Below are 17,478 nucleotides of genomic sequence, written 5' to 3'. Positions count from 1 at the left end.
GACAGGCGCTTGCTCAGTTTAGATAGGGGTCTCATAAACTACGAATAGAAACTGGCAGGTATATTGGTGAGGCTAGAAATGACAGATTATGTAATATCTGTAAATTGCCATATATAGAAGATGAATATCACTTCTTACTTATTAGTAATAAATATCAAGTATTGTGGCGACTGTATATACCTTTACACTTTTATGAATATCCAACAATCCAAAAATTTAATACGCTTCTGCAATCATCAAATGCAAGCATCTTAAAACATTTATCGGCATATATATATCAGCTATGTTACTGAGACAGTCCTCATTATAACATATTTTCTCACTCTGTAATTCTCAAAGTGTAACCTGGGCCTATGGCCTATATTACTTTTCTGAAATAAACCACCATAAACCACCAATGTATTAAATATGAATTTGGATTAATATGTATACTATTGGACAAGTAAATTTAAGAAGGACTGTGGAGTAAGCTCTTACCTTGAAAAGTTTTGTTTGATAGACTGACAGTGATTTTGGTTGTTAAATTTGATAAAATGAATTAAAATATATTATATATGTGGGGTTTTATCACTTGTTTGTCAAGAACAAAGCATTGAAGAAAAAACATGATTAATATACATGTAGTTATAAGTGTGCAGTTATAACTGAAGATGGGAAAGGTGATTATGATAAGTAATGCTTGCCATTTCCTAACCTATCTAACAATCTTAATAGGTTATAGGAATATGCTTGAAGTATTGAGCTCTTAGATTGCAGCACAAGTCTAAAGTTTCTTATATTCCATGACTATCATGACCATTAACTTCCTCATGGCTAATGGTATGACATACCTATGATGCAGCTTCCAAAACAAAACATTTTTTGAGTAGTATTTCATTGTTAAAATGAACAACAATGTCATGTACTGTGTGCTCAATCACAACAATTAAGCAAAATTCTGGATGTTTTCTGTGGAAATAACATTCATTTCATTCTATACAATATTTTAAATGCATACCATTTTAAAGCTTGTTTCTTCAAAACTTATGTATAAAAGAACAATAAAAATAGAACAAGAACAAGAAATTTATTCAGTATCAGAGGTCACATTGCCAAGAGTACAAAGCATTGGATCACCCATGTGCACAAGGACAGGTGGGACAAATGTTATTCCATCTTAATGCAGTGAAAATGTATAGCTTTTAAGATATGGCATGTTTTCGTATATAATGCACATAATAATTAATGAAACATTAGTAGACCAACATTTGTGTATTTATTGCTTACTATATTTAAGATTCTTTTTTTTGTCAGATACCCTACAGGGCTAAATATATTTGGGTATGACATGAAGCAGCATAGTGGCACATATGTTACTGATATTGAATATCTTAAGATATTCGGTAAAAGTGTAGGTCCTGGATGTGATTTTAATTGTTTCTCTTACAATATAGAAATCTATAAATTGTGAAAGAATAGTGATAATGAGTAGTTTGGACTGCTTGGTATTCTTCAATAAAATATTTGTTATGCAGATCAGGAGCAGGTATGTGGAAATATATGGGATATCCAACTTATATCCAGTGCAAATCATCAACCATAGGAATGTTCAGTAATAGACGGTAGAAAAATGCCTATAAATGGGTTCGGTCATAGAAATACCAGCACGTATATATGTCTAAAGTGAAATGGTGTGTGAGCATGCGCTTATGATTAAGGCACTTAAGAAGAAGAGCGAGTGAGTGAGTGAGTGAGTATGGTTTTATGTTACTTTTAGCAATATTCCAGCAATATCACAGCGAATCCGGGTCTTGGGTCTTCGGAGCCTTAACCACTAGGATACCCCACCTCGCCAGAAGAAGAAGAAATTATTTTCTCAAAGTGTCACATGCTGTGGTACAAATTGTATAGACATAGTATGATACATTAAAAAAGAGCACCCAGCCAGTTGGCCTACGAGACACTAATTACTTGATGGTACAAATAAAATATAAAAGTGAATAAGATAGTTATAACCACACACGCACGCACGCACGCACGCACGCACACACACAGTAGGTAGGTTGTGTCAAACACCGATAAATGTTACAGGTTTTTAAGCAGCTATGAAGATATATGTGACTTGCATCTGCATGCATAATTCAGCATATCCAATACAACAAAAGAAACCATTCTCTTCCCCGCCCCCACCCATCCCACACCCAATTCACAGGGTCATTTTGTAAATATTTCACTCTCTCCGACTTGTTAAGTTATAATAAACCCATGCCATGCCGACATTATCTTATTCTCATCTATTTTTGCAATCTTTTGCTCAGTTTCTACATTCAAATTTCGGGCTAGTGAATTATTTTGTGGGCTAGTAACTTTCAGGCATAGGTAGCCCGACTGGGTAACAAAATTTGGAAACCAGGTCGCACACTGACTTGTAATATACTCATGCCAATAATGGTTGTCACCCCTTCAATTTTTTAATTAGAGAGGTGTGGGTGTGTGGGGGTTGGGGTGGGGAGGGGGTGACAACCATTATTGGCATGAGTATATATTAAACATGCTATGCACACCCTCCCTCACCTTCAGTCTGAATGAATAGAACATAGCCGGTGTACAACCTCTTCCGTCTTTCATTCTGTGTGGGTTAGTTGTATATCCGATATACCCTTCCCATCTTTCATTCTGTGTGGTGTAAGTTATATACCCGATAGACCCTTCCGGTCTTTTTATTCTGTGTGGTGTAAGTTATATATCCGATATACCCTTCCCGTCTTTGATTCTGTGTGGCTTAGTTTTTTAACCGATATACCGTTCCCGTCTTTCATTCTGTGGGGGTTAGTTTTATATCTGAGATACCCTTCCCGCCTTTTACTACATAGCTAATTACGACAAAAATCAGAATTATTTCAGAACACAATGGGGTGTTTGAACTATTTCCATTAACGTGGCCGATTATATGATATTTATTACGTGATGTAAATTACATGATGCTTGCATTATAAAACAACACAGTTAATGAAAATGGAACGTCGTACACCATGAGAGGTTTGCTTGAGTGGGAATTGCCACACGATATAAACGATTGAATAACTGACGAGTACAAAAATAATTAGAAACTCTTAAGGTGCTTCCAACCTATATTGGAAAATTAAGTGTTAGCTACATATTTGCAGAGGAATATGGAAATATGTAACTGATAATTTTCAGTGTCTCCTCACAAAAACATTAACTAAATCATATTCGGCGCATAGATCGCCTTAGGTTTAGAGTTAACCGGGAGCAGTACTGCAGTAAATAGGGTTTTACGAAATTGTGGACTGTTTATCCCAGTTCTGGTCGTATGCCAGTTCTGGTCGCTACACAACGTGCAGACTTGCTAAGACAGCCAACATTTGCTGTCAGTTGGCGTCGAATAGGTATGATAACTAGAAACCTTGGTTTGTGATAAACACCGTTGAATAAACGATGAGTAAACGACTTTTCGAGGCGGCTAAACACGCTGATTTGTACGCGAAATACCGTCCCAATTATGGCGAGGACATATATGAGCGCATCTTCAACTTCTGTCGAGATGGTGGAAACTGTTTCAAGCTTGCTGTTGACGTTGGCTGCGGGTCAGGTCAAAGTACGAAGCATTTGACGCGATATTTCAAACAGGTGAGATTTGTAAAAAGAAACAATTCAGGAATTGGTTGTGTCGTTGGTTTAGCTGAGAGATGCCATTTGTTTTTAAGATATTATGTAATGTGTCATTGCGTGTGTGCCTGTGTCTGCGTCCGTGCGTGTGTGTGTGTGCGTGTGCGTTCGCGTGCGTGTGTTTGAGATCAAATATCTTGTCCAACATATACAGGCAATCAAGTGTTTATTTTTTTGCGTGTTTTATATCACAAATTGTGGATTAATTTTTGGGTCGATGTTTACATGCATAAGGCCCCCACTGCGGGTCAGAAAATCGACAAACTAGGCCTCGGTTTAGTATCCACACACCCTACTATATAACATGTAAAGGTTCAGCACAGAAATACGGTGTCATGATCGAAAACCGGACAATTACGCTCACGTCAATGAATATATCGTATTTTATAGGTCTCACAAGTATCAAAAGCTCTTGTCCATATCTCCGATGTGTGTATGGGGGATATACATGCGCTTTCCGTGGGGATGCATTTGGTGGTTTTTATTAAATCGCCAAAGACCGAGTTGCTGTGCCGGAAGTATACAAAACTTTTTATCTAAACAGGGGCTAGTTTATGTATTTCAACCCAGCTCAATTTGCTGGTTAGTGAGCCAGATTCCCTCCGGTGAGTTTGACACTAATCCTTCTGTAAATATTTACACACATGCAGCGTGATGGCTGATGGGTGACACCGTTTGCTGGTAATGTATCAGGTATTAAACCCTCAATCTGTCATATTGATTTATTGAGAGAGAGAGGGGGGGGGGGGGATGTAGCCTAGTGGTTAAGCATTCACTCGTCATGCCAAAGACCCGGGTTCGAATCCCCACATGGGTACAGTGTGTGAAGCCCATTCCTGGTGTCCCCCGCCGTAACATTGCTGGAATATAGCTAAAGCGGCGTAAAACCATATTCATTCACTCACTTTAATGAGGGACGGTTGGATAGCCTAGTGGTTTCCCAACATCGGTACAATATGTGGAGCCTATTTCTCGTGTCCCCCGTCGTGCTATTGCTGGAATAGTGTAGTCCACTAAACAGGGACGCAAGTAATTAAAGTATTTACCTTCCGTGTCGTTAAAATAGTGATGCTTCGCATGTTATTGTTACGGTGGGCCGTGAAGATCCAGGTTAGAATTGATCTTCAGTAACCCATGCTTGTAATAAGAGGCGATTAAAGGGATCGGGTTGTCAGGCGCTGACTTGGTTGACACACGCCATCGTATCCAAGTTGCGTAGATGGATGCTCATGATGTTACTCACCGGATTTTCTGGTCCACATGCGATCCTTTACAGATATTTGTATACACGGTTGACTGAGTTTCAGGTAGTCGGTGTTGACGTCAGCCCCAAGCAGGTAGAGCATGCCGCGTCAGACGTCCCGAATCTGAAGTTTGAAGTGGGCTTCGCGGAGAGCTTCAGCACAGTGATCCCACCTTACACCGCTGACTTAGTGACCATTGCCCAAGCCATTCACTGGGTGGACACAGGAAGGTTTTACGGAGAAGTTGATAAGGTTCTTCGGCCGGGAGGGGCAGTGGTTGTATACGGCTATGGTAACTGTACCTTGGACAACCCTCAAGCACAGGAGATTATATCCAAGGTAAATGAGGTTTGACTGGTACGGTACATTGTGGTGGCGCGTGATCCTGTGCATACAGCTTAGGTCACAAATCAGTTGAAGTTAAGCAGCCTTCAGCTTCGAAGAGTCCTTGGATGGGTGACCGTGATTGGCCGCTTGGCCCCTGAGAGATTCAAGGACTTCTGTCCTGCCCCACAAGGAAGCACATGTGATACATGTGGTGTCGCCTTAGGCAAATGAGTTTATTCAAACATGCCTCTGTTCAACCAGCAGAAAATTGGTACCCGATTGGATAAGTCATGTGACTATAACTTTCTAGCACCTCACATGCAGGTTGGGTTATCAGGGGTAAAACTGGACTATCTGTTTGTATGCTCTTCGATCATGGACTTGGTGTATTGCACTTACCGCTATAGAAGTAAACATTATTATTACATTCTGGAATAGTAACTTAACTTTGTAGCTAAGTCCGATATCTCCCTTAGTTGTGAGTGAGTCAGTAATATTCCAACTACATGGCGGTATCTATCTCATTAGTAAAAACTGAAGGTATTCTGCGTGGCCGCATCGTCGCCTGGTAGACAGAGCGTCTCCCGGAGAGTCTTCCGAAGAGTAGAAGGTCGGTTTTCTGATCCCAAACTACATCATACCAAAATAGATTAAAACATGACACGTGTTGTTACCTCGCCTAATGTGCGTCATTATGGGGAGTCAGTATTCTGTGTGTGAGTGGGGTATCCATGTTACACCGTGACACAGTATCTAAGTGGGTTAGCAATATAGGACTGAGTGGGGTGTCCATGTGACACAGTATCTCAGTGGGTTAGCAATATAGGACTGAGTGGGGTGTCCATGTGACACAGTATCTCAGTGGGTTATCAATATAGGACTGAGTGGGGTGTCCAAGTGACACAGCATCTCAGTGGGTTATCGGTATAGGACTGAGTGGGGTGTCCATGTGACACAGTATCTCAGTGGGTTATCAATATAGGACTGAGTGGGGTGTCCATGTGACACAGTATCTCAGTGGGTTAGCAATATAGGACTGAGTGGGGTGTCCAAGTGACACAGTATCTCAGTGGGTTATCAATATAGGACTGAGTGGGGTGTCCATGTGACACAGTATCTCAGTGGGTTATCAATATAGGACTGAGTGGGGTGTCCATGTGACACAGTATCTCAGTGGGTTAGCAATATAGGACTGAGTGGGGTGTCCATGTGACACAGTATCTCAGTGGGTTAGCAATATAGGACTGAGTGGGGTGTCCAAGTGACACAGTATCTCAGTGGGTTAGCAATATAGGACTGAGTGGGGTGTCCAAGTGACACAGCATCTCAGTGGGTTATCGGTATAGGACTGAGTGGGGTGTCCATGTGACACAGTATCTCAGTGGGTTATCAGTATAGGACTGAGTGGGGTGTCCATGTGACACAGTATCTCAGTGGGTTATCAATATAGGACTGAGTGGGGTGTCCATGTGACACAGTATCTCAGTGGGTTAGTATAGGACTGAGTGGGTGTCCAAGTGACACAGTGTCTCAGTGGGTTGCAATATAGGACTGAGTGGGGTGTCCATGTGACACAGTATCTCAGTGGGTTAGCAATATAGGACTGAGTGGGGTGTCCAAGTGACACAGTATCTCAGTGGGTTAGCAATATAGGACTGAGTGGGGTGTCCAAGTGACACAGTATCTCAGTGGGTTAGCAATATAGGACTGAGTGGGGTGTCCATGTGACACAGTATCTCAGTGGGTTAGCAATATAGGACTGAGTGGGGTGTCCAAGTGACACAGTATCTCAGTGGGTTAGCAATATAGGACTGAGTGGGGTGTCCATGTGACACAGTATCTCAGTGGGTTATATAGGACTGAGTGGGGTGTCCATGTAACACAGTATCTCAGTGGGTTAGCAATATAGGACTGAGTGGGGTGTCCATGTGACACAGTATCTCAGTGGGTTAGCAATATAGGACTGAGTGGGGTGTCCATGTGACACAGTATCTCAGTGGGTTATCGGTATAGGACTGAGTGGGGTGTCCATGTGACACAGTATCTCAGTGGGTTATCAGTATAGGACTGGCATTAGTCCCAACTAGTAAATGTGCACCCAATCCAACCCCGATCACGCACACACGTGCATACATGTTGCAGTATAGTTGCAATAGTCTTGAACGCGACAATAAACGTCATTTAACCTCACTTTATATTAAGGCAATCTTTCTATTTATTCTACAAGTATCGTGTTTTTTTGTATAAAAAATGACTCAGAATGTGATCTGGTAATTTCCTTACGTTTCAGTAAAAGCGGCTTAAAACATCACTCACTCACAAGATCCTTACCTATAGATGGGCACGCAACGTCAGCGTTGCCTCATTAAATATGACGTCTATGACAACCTGCAGTAATACATCATACGTTTCTCTTCTAATTACAGTTCTACTGGGGGACACTGAAGGGCTACTGGGACGATAAGAGGGACCATATCAACTCTCATTACAGAGAATTTTCTTTACCCTACCAAGGCTTCTTCAGGTTGATATGCGTCTTCAATACTCCTGGGCCTAGATTTTCGAAGCTCTCTTAGCGCTAAGATAGTCGTAAGTTAATGTTAATGTATGGCACTTACGACTATCTTAGCGCTAAGAGAGCTTCGAAAATCCAGACCCTGCTTTATAACCAGAGCCACCGATCTCGAATACTGGCCACAGACATACATACAAATGAGCAGTAAACTTCTTTCAATCATTCATAGTTGCTGGTTAATATCACCGTGAGACTGCTAAGGACACTGACGGAAGTGTAGGTGCTTCAAAAACTTTCCCATCTAAAGCTAAATCAGTAGAAAAAAAACGGCCCTTCTGTTAGAATCCCACCACTAATATCAGCTGACAAGAGAACCGAATGAATCTTTACTCAGAAAACCAAGAATTTCTGATCGACATATATAAAAGACAGAGGCCATCTTATACAGAATCTATTTCACTATCGCGTTTCAGTAATATCGTAGTATTCGTTTCCTTTATCGCATGTGTAACATCAGTCCTAATAATGTCTCTTCTGACAGGGATGAGAGTTTGAAGATTTCCAAGGAATGGACAGTTGACCAATTCGTTGGCTACCTTGCCTCTTGGTCAGGTTGGCAGTCTTACCTAAAAGCACATCCTTCCGCTTCTGACCTCGAGAACATCAGGCAAACGTAAGTAGTAATGTGTTGACAGGTAGGCTCGTGTTGTTTTTAATGCTCTAGGTCCCGATCCTCAAAGCGTTCGTAGCACCATGCCATCCGTGCATGTGGTAAACTATAGAGTTACGACAAGTCGTAACGTTACGAACGCTTTGTTGATCGGGACCCTGAATCTTTTCTCATAAGTATTTAAGAAGGGGACACGTGAAAGGCCGGTACAATGCACATTTTCAATAAAGTCTCATAAAGCAAAGTTCCTCCGAAAGAAAATTATTGAAAATTCCAGTTCCAAATGTATGTTTTATACTTACATTCCACGTGATAGGTAGTGAAGAAGATAGGGACGAGAGACTGATTTTCCAAAAGTTTAAGTTACAGTATTGTGAATAAATTGTCTATATTTATTCCGACAGTGAATAAGCTATTGAAAACGTTTTGGGCCTTCCGGACCGCGGAAAAAAAACCCTGTTTTTCTTTTTATTTCAAATATTTGGGCAACACAAACTAACAAACAACTTACAGTCACAGCACTCTTGGAAATCTTGTTCATTGTATTATTTCCTGTTTCAGGTTGGCGACCTTATATAAACCCTCAGCTGGGGAAGAATCTAAAGTGAATATATCATGGCCTGTATTTATGTTGCTGGGTCAGAAACCAAAGGATTAATCTCTATGCAGTTTGAGGATGTTTTATATTAAAGGCAGAATGTCGGGTATACTCAGTACATGACCTACACAATATATGACAGACACGATTTGTCAGAGATGACGAGCAAACGTTTTTACCACTATAGTCTGTTTGACTTCATTTTAGACCGATGAATTGCTCACTAACACAAAATCTAATAATTGCAACAAAACCAAATTGTGTACAGTCACATGAAATCGTCAGACCAGCTCTGATGGTTTGTCTCATAATTTTGGACACCCGAATAAAAAAGTTGTTTAACAAACGATCATTATTCGTTGTCACTTGTCGTTATTTCTTACGAGGTGTGTGTGTGTGTGTGTGTGTGTGTGGGGGGGGGACCTCTCCCCTCTGTTCTACCTGCAAGTGTTCTACCACTTGCAGGTAGAACAGCCAGGGTGATGTTGTACAAAACAACCTTAGAGTTAAGACTACCTTAAATCTATGTTAAGGTATGGGAGTTACGGTCACCTTAACGCTAAGTTCGCTAACGCTCGCACACAAATTGCTGTTCTACCAGCAAGTGGTCCTCCCTCGTAGGAAATAGCGAAAAGTGACAAGAAAATAATGACTGTTTGTTAAACAACTTTTTTATTCGGGTGTCCAAAATTATGAGACATATCATCAGAGTTGGTCTGTCGACTTCATGTGACTGCAAAGTTTCATTATGTTGCATGTATTAGATTGTGTGTCAGTGAGGTATTTATCGGTGTAATATGAAGTCAAACGGACTATTTCTAGGCTACCTCGCCGCCCAGGCTCACGACACTGGTAGCGCTATTAAAGCCGCTTTACACGTATGTAATGACGTGTGCCACTACCTCAAGTCTATTCTGATGTCTTGGATTTACAGTCCTCGGGCTTTGGTCGTTGTCCATGGCGGTCCCGACATGTGCTGTATTTGTTGCACTGAAGAATAATAGTCAGGGCTCGATTTAGTGCTTGTTACTTGCACTGGTGCAACTCAATATCACAAAGTGCAACCTAGTTATTAGTCAAAAGTGCACCATGTGCAAGTCAATTTTTTTGGGAGAAATAAATCAATAATAAATCTAAGTATGTCAGTTCATTTTTCTTCTAAACTTTGAATAGCTATGGCACCGAAACATTGCCATTTATAGACACTTTTCGGCTATGACAGCTCTTGTAAACAGGGATCAGCTGCGTATCTGTGTTGCTATGATTTCATGGGTACTACGTCACGGAAATATGTTTATGTGCACCAAAACCTCTGACGTTTTAGCACACTACATTGCAACTGGAATTTGGCTGGTGCAACTAGGTTTTTATCTTAGGTTGCACCTGGTGCAAGTAGGTTAACATCTCTTAAATCGAGCCCTGATAGTCAAAAAAAAAAGAAAAGAAAAAGGGAATAATAGTCCAAAGCGTTCGTAGCGCTACGACATTCGTAACCCTTTTTTAAACTATACATTATCGAATCTGGACAGGCAAACCGGTGATTGATATCATGAGCAAAGTTCCACTCATGTGAAGCCACGTGACCTGACCTCCCGATCCAGTGTATGTACCTGAGGACAGATTTTGTTGTTTGTTCTTCTGTATCACTACACTAATCCAACAATTGTGTGTTATCTTTAGATGTACCACGGGTCTGTCTCTGTTTGTTTTAGCAGAAATATACACATAATCTTTCTTATTTGTTCGTCTGCTTGTTTGAGGGAGCACATTGTAACGGCAAGGCCTTAGACGAGCGAACGGTTTATCCTCTAGACTACCTCATCGCTCAAATATTACTGTTATGCAGAAGGTGCAGTGGTCCATTATATCTTTGGTGTGTTATAACAAACGTTGTTGGGCTTAACGTTGTTTGAACGGTATTCATGTTTTATGACGGTATGCAATGAAAAAGCGTCAGCCTTGCAGGCAGTACATGATTCTGACCATTTTAACCAAACATTTACGGATCCTACTACGATGAAGGGACGGAACTCACGCTGCCTTAGACCTCCGCACCACGTGTGCACCTTTAATACTTGTAGGTGAGTGAGTGAATGAGTAAGGTGTAACGCTGCTTTTTAAGAAGCAGTATTCCAGCAAATCACGGCGGGGTACATATAACAAAAGAAATAGGTTTTACTAACAGTACCCATGCGGGAATCAAACCCAGGTCTTAGTCGTGACGAGCGAACGAAGTAACCACTTGGTACCTCATCGCCCAAATATGATGGACTTCAACTAACGCAAACTACTAAGTAAAACGATAACAGAATACTTGATCATCCAACGTTCATGGAAAAACAACAACAACAAACGCATTAAAATGTAATAAAAAGGTAGATGTTTTTTCCAGGTGTTATTCAAGCACAGGTATTACGGACACAGGTGTCTGTTGCACTTGGTTGTCGAGCAGCATTGTTGGCATAAATATACATTGTCGTGCAGGTCTCGCTTGCCAACTGTCGGGAACCGTTTAATGATCTCGCAGTACTGAAAGGATTAAAACAAAATTGATTCTTTTTAAAATCATTAGGTCAACGAAATATTTGCAAAACCAATATTTCGAAGGTACAAATATGAACGAAAAATGAACGAACTCATTATTGTCCTGTGTGTTAAAGCAAATAAAAGTGATGTGTAAAACAGTCCGGTGGAAGGTTTAATTATATATTTTTTCAATGGCTTTGATATATTGATTTTATATCTGAAATAAGATTCGTTAGGATGAATACAAATATACTGTTCGCAAGATATTTATGATTTCCAGATTCAGAGGTGATTGGGTCCAGATCAGTAAACAGCTCTGTGCGACAGTATTAACACCACTGCCGAAGTCCATGTTGGGTGAATGTCCCACCTAGGATCTAGTCGGACCGCCTCCGTGGTGTAGTGGTTAGAGCGTCCGCCCGGAGAGCGGAAGGTCGCGGTTTCGATCCCCGACTGCGTCATACCAAAAGACGTTAAAATATGGTACTTGTTGGTCCCTGTCTGGCGCCGGCGCTCGGCATTAATGGGTACAACAAGGACTGGTCGGCTCGGAGTCAGTATAATGTGTCTGAGTGGGGTATTCATGCTTCACTGCGGCGTGGTATCTCAGTGGGCTAGCACTATAAAACCAGCTTCAGTCTGGGCTAGTACAAGCAGCTGCACATACACACGCATGCACGTCGTCATATGAGCGAAATATTCTCAAGCACGACGTTAAACCCAATTTCACCTCACCTCACCTAGGATCTAGTCTCCTGAAACCCATGCTTATAAGCGCAATCTAACTGGTAGCAAGAGTTTCTGATTTGGTCGATGCATGTATCTCATGGCGTAGAGCGATGGTCATGATATCAGTCATTGGATTGTCTGGTTCAGAGTATAATATTAACCATCGTCCTATAGCTGAAATATATTTCTGAGTGCGGCGTTTAACACTACCAACATCATCAACAACAACAACAACAACGACAACAGTAAAGACAGCAACAACCACACGTTCCAGTGTTGTACGGGGGATTACCTGGTTAGGTTTGCAGCCGAGTGTGTAATGGGTCACGCCTTGTGGGTTAACGTACTTTCCTGCGAAACAGTCCTGTAATACAGATACGACACTCAGTGATAACTCAATAAAGTACACCCTCGAAGTCCCGGACACGGTATGTCCAGAAACTAAGTTTCCTTAAAGGTTTTGTACTGTACGTCCTCAGACATACCGATGAGATTATAAGGCAATGCCCGTGGAAAGAAAGGCCGTGGATCGAATCCCCTGCTCGGGTCATTACCAACGACGATAAAATATGGCTCTGATAAACTGCTCACGGCACAATGATGTAATTATTTATCAATATTTGAGCCTTTAAAGGATTTTTGTTTGTTTTCCACGTTGGGACAACAAAGGTTTCGGTGACTTCTTATCCCTATCGAAAGTGAAGTTATGGAAAACGGGGTACTTGTTGTTTCCATGCCTGGTGCTCGGCATCAAGGCAATAACAAGGACTGGTCAGCTCGGAGCCAGTACACTGACCATGTCACAAATCAGTTTTAGTTAAGCAACGTTGGTCACGGAGAGTCCTTGGATGTGTGACCATGTTTGGCAGCTTGACTCCTGAGAGTTTCCAGCGCTTCAGTCCTGCCCCACAACGAAGCACACATGACACATGCGATCTCACCTAAGGCGAGTTTATTCATAAACTGCATCTGTTCACCCAGCAGTGAATGGGTACCTGGTGGGATTGTATCCTCCCAAAACTTCCACATCCCATAACTTCCACAGCTTGTAACAACAACATTTCTGGTTGACTGCACACACTTTACCATACTGATTACCTCAGTCTGTAATGGTTTAACCCATTTATCAGTAATGAATACAAGCTATCACTCAGTAATATATTAACATAAATACATATCTTTTCTAGTTAGATATGACAATCTATGTACACCATTTATATAGAACTTATGTCCAAAAGTGTCTAGATTTCACCTGCACATTTGACGGTCATAACCCTGTCACTGTCATGTGGTTGGAGCAAGTGGACGGTTCCGTGGACTGCCGTGACATGCAGTCTTTACCTGGTTTTTACATGACAGGCACATCGATAAGTAAATGTTTTGCCTATTCCATATTCTTCAAACATTCTGAAATATCTGACTGACAAATTTCATAAAATTATCTTTTAAAGTAAAGATATAAAACTGGCTATTATTAAAATTGTCACTACCGTTATTGTGTCACTACCATAACAATTAGTGCCAATGTCCATACCACAACATTATCAATTTCATTATTTAATTAAAATTGATTTATGTGTTTATGTTTGGAATTTGTAGTCAACTATGTTTGGTAGTAGAGCTTCAAGTAAGCGTAATACAATTCATATTCTCATTTTGAATTTTTTGCTACATATTTTATATTTGCAAATCAGAATTGAAAGGAATTATTTGGCTTGTTGTCCCCTTTTAAGCAATAAATATAAAATTTCAAAACCCATTAGCCATGTTATATTGTAAAACTACATATTTTAATATACATGTTCATTAAATGTACGTTAAGCTTGCATAATTTATGTTTTGTATATTCAGATTACTATGAACGTAATCAACAACATGTCAAGGTAAAACAAGAAAACAAAATTAACAATTTTTGCAACATGAAATATGCAGAAATGAAATAACTGCTCTCTTCTCTACTAAAATCTTTCCTCGGCTAAGTCAGGTGATATATCATTATCTGTTGTTTCCGTTCAGTGCACTTCCTGGGCTATCCTATTACCTAAAAAGGGGTGATGAGCAGTTGTTGTTTTAACAATGTGTGGTAGTTTTGGGATGTGGACGTTTTGGGATATAACTGGTGGGATAAGTCATATTATGCTCGGAACATGCCTGTGCGGCCTAATCTACCAGTGGATACTTAAATCAGGACGAATTAACAAGGAGATGTACCCGTGAAAATTCGGGGATAGGATTGGTCTTCAGCAACCCATGCAAATAAAAACAAATGATTGGGTTACCCCGAATTAGTTCGAATTCGTAGTTCAGATCATACCTCATTTTCGGAACAGAGGATGTCGTCATCGCACGTTTTGTCGATCTGTGAATTGTAAACATCCTTGCAGAAGGAGCACGTGATCCGTGAGGCCGCGGTTGCTAGGCAACACACAACGGAGACTAGAAAAGAATTAAATCTGTCAGCAAAACATGAATATGAGGGTAGTATTGGTATTGTTTGGAGTGAGTTAAGTTTTACGCCGTTTTTAGCAGTAGTCCGGCAATATCACGACAGGGGACACCGGCTATTAAGCTTCACATGTTGGGAGTTGAACCTCAGTCTTCGGTGTGACGAGCGAACACCTATGAACATTACTTTTAGTAATAGTGATATAAATTTAACATCACATCGGCAGTGTTTCAACTATGTCGGACCGCCTCCGTGGTGTAGTGGTTAGAGCGTCCGCCCGGAGAGCGGAAGGTCGCGGGTTCGATCCCCGACTGCGTCATACCAAACGACGTTAAAATATGGTACTTGTTGGTCCCTGCCTGGCGTTCGGCATTAATGGGTACAACAAGGACTGGTCGGCTCGGAGTTAGTATAATGTGTCTGAGTGGGGTATTCATGTTTCACTGCGGCGTGGTATCTCAGTGGGCTAGCACTATAAAACCAGCTTAAGTCTGGGCTAGTACAAGCAGCCACACATACACATACACACACATGCACGTCGTCATATGAGCGAAATATTCTCAAGCACGACGTTAAACCCAATGTCACCTCACCTCACCTCAACTATTTCGGGATGATACATAAACACATGCCAGTGCATATATTCGAAATCGTACAACGCACTATATTTCATGTGATTATGGAAATTTAATGGCTTTAATTTTGTTGCTTATATTTACCACAAAATAAAAGTATCCCAATAAACTTAAGTTTTGAATGTTTTGAGTGTTGGTTAATCATTTAGCACAAACCACATTGAGTATGGTTTTATATCGCTTTAAGACATATTCCAGCAAATATCATGATGGAAGTCACCAGAAAGGTGGCTCTCATTGCCCCCATGTAAGAAATCGAACTCTGTACATCTTCGGTAATATGTCATCGTATCCCAACTGCGTAGATAGATGCTGATGATGTTGATCACTTGATTGTCTGGTCCAGACTCGGATATTTACAGACCGCCGCCATATAGCTGGTATATTGCTGAGTGCGGCGTAAAACTAAACTCACTGACTCCATCGAACTCTGACGTGACGAGCGAACGCATTACCCACTAGGCTACACCATCGTCCACATTAATAGGAAGGTAATCAGTCTGAATTAAGAATGTTACATGTTCCTTGAATGTTACCGATAATAAGAAACTGAAGTAAGGATGTGTGGTATTATACTGATTTACGGTGGAAAACAAACGTACTCGATCTACATTTCAAGCTTTAGAGGTCACGATATTGAGGCTGAGGTACTGCCCCAGTTGAATTGGGGTTCAAGCAGTATTGTTCTCTGAATTGTAACTTATAGCCTGTAATTATAAGTCAGTTCATCACCGGGGCCTGGGGTAGCCCAGTGGTTAAAGCGTTCGCTGGTCACGCCGAAGGATACAATGTGTGAGGTCCATTTTCTGGTGTCCTCCGTCGTGATATTGCTGGAATAATGCTAAAAGCGGCGTAAAACCCAATTCACACACTCACTCATTTCTTAACCAACATATGACCTCTGTATACACAATGCTAGCTCTTTAACCTGGACCCCGATAGCCCTAACGACGTATGGATCACGTTAGTCTCAACCCTTTCAGTATTGACCTGGATAGTCCTTATTGCCAGAGTGAGTGAGTGGTTTTACGCCGCTTTTAACAATATTCCAGCAATATCACGGCGTTGGACACCAGTAATGAGCTTCACACATAGCACCCATGTTGGGAATCATCTTCGGCGTGACGAGCAAAGGCTTTAACCACTAGGTTACCCCACCGCCCCTTATTGCCAGAGAGTGCTAGAGATAATCTATAACGGATACTACACATTCCAATGATTCGTTAATCCAGAAACCTGTGCACTCCACTGAGGACGCTATCGTACGTATAAACATCAGAATAATAAAAAGGAGGTGAGTACGTTTGGTTCATGGCCGCTGTGAAATGTATTCCATTTATATCACGGCATGTAAACTTGGTATGGGAGCAAAGCCCAAAGTTGACATTATAACTACATTTTTTCGATCTCCAAAACAAACAGTATTATGTCCACCGATCCTGGATCATTATCAGGTTATATCGTATCGAATCTACAATCAGCGGCTCCTTGTGCAGCTAAGGGACGCACCTACGCACACCGTATTGCTACGTCCTAGCCACCCGAGCTCCCTGCTGGTGAAATATGTTAATGTAAGTGTTAGTTACCTTGTATCAGGTAGACCAGTACGTGACCCGACATAGCGTCGCGAGGTGCTCTACACTCCCTGCTGGATGTAGCTTAGCATATGTACATGATAAGATACAAGACACTTTGTTACTGACCTAAGGATATTTATAGTAAAACCACAAATAGACACAAATAATGAACACACACATATATACGCTCGCAAACAGACACGCACGCGCAGTCACGTGTACTTGTTTTTGTGTGAGTTATATAAGGAGTATTTCTTTGTTAAACGTCCTCAATGAAACATGCTTAAGAAACAATATGCTGTTTTTCACGCATAAATACACCTAACTTTCCCTTTGCCTCCACCGTTTCAAATGAAATTAAACAACTGAAAAATATTGAAAACTTGATTGAGTTTTGAATTCAAATATTTTAAATATTTACTTTTCTTCCACATATAACATCGATGCATTGTCTGATCGGCGTTTAATACTATCAATTGCCCACTCACTCATGCATACAAACACATGATCAAAGCAACCTCTAAATTTAAACATATAGCGTT

General features: G+C 41.0%; 2 protein-coding genes across 2 annotated transcripts; one reads left to right on the top strand and one right to left on the bottom strand.

The window, feature by feature from the left end:
• The first annotated feature begins 3,318 nt into the window (after nucleotides 1-3,318).
• On the top strand, nucleotides 3,319-9,276 carry LOC124270247 (putative methyltransferase DDB_G0268948). Its single transcript, XM_046705285.1, has 5 exons — nucleotides 3,319-3,630; nucleotides 4,977-5,252; nucleotides 7,667-7,764; nucleotides 8,297-8,428; nucleotides 8,987-9,276. Exons 1-5 carry the CDS (start codon nucleotides 3,439-3,441, stop codon nucleotides 9,081-9,083), a joined length of 795 nt encoding a protein of 264 aa, XP_046561241.1. The 5' UTR covers nucleotides 3,319-3,438; the 3' UTR covers nucleotides 9,084-9,276.
• Nucleotides 9,277-11,374: 2,098 nt separating this feature from the next.
• Nucleotides 11,375-17,083, bottom strand: LOC124270246. Its single transcript, XM_046705284.1, has 4 exons — nucleotides 16,946-17,083; nucleotides 14,593-14,714; nucleotides 12,571-12,642; nucleotides 11,375-11,552 (listed from the first exon to the last, which is right to left on the bottom strand). The coding sequence occupies exons 1-4, from the start codon at nucleotides 16,977-16,979 to the stop codon at nucleotides 11,436-11,438; spliced, it is 345 nt and encodes a 114-aa protein (XP_046561240.1). The 5' UTR covers nucleotides 16,980-17,083; the 3' UTR covers nucleotides 11,375-11,435.
• Nucleotides 17,084-17,478: the final 395 nt, after the last annotated feature.

Source organism: Haliotis rubra, unplaced genomic scaffold (genome assembly GCF_003918875.1).
Source record: "Haliotis rubra isolate DU_JTF1 unplaced genomic scaffold, ASM391887v1 Scf150, whole genome shotgun sequence".
Taxonomy (NCBI): Eukaryota; Metazoa; Mollusca; class Gastropoda; order Lepetellida; family Haliotidae; genus Haliotis; species Haliotis rubra.
This window is presented reverse-complemented; position numbering and strand designations above follow the sequence as displayed.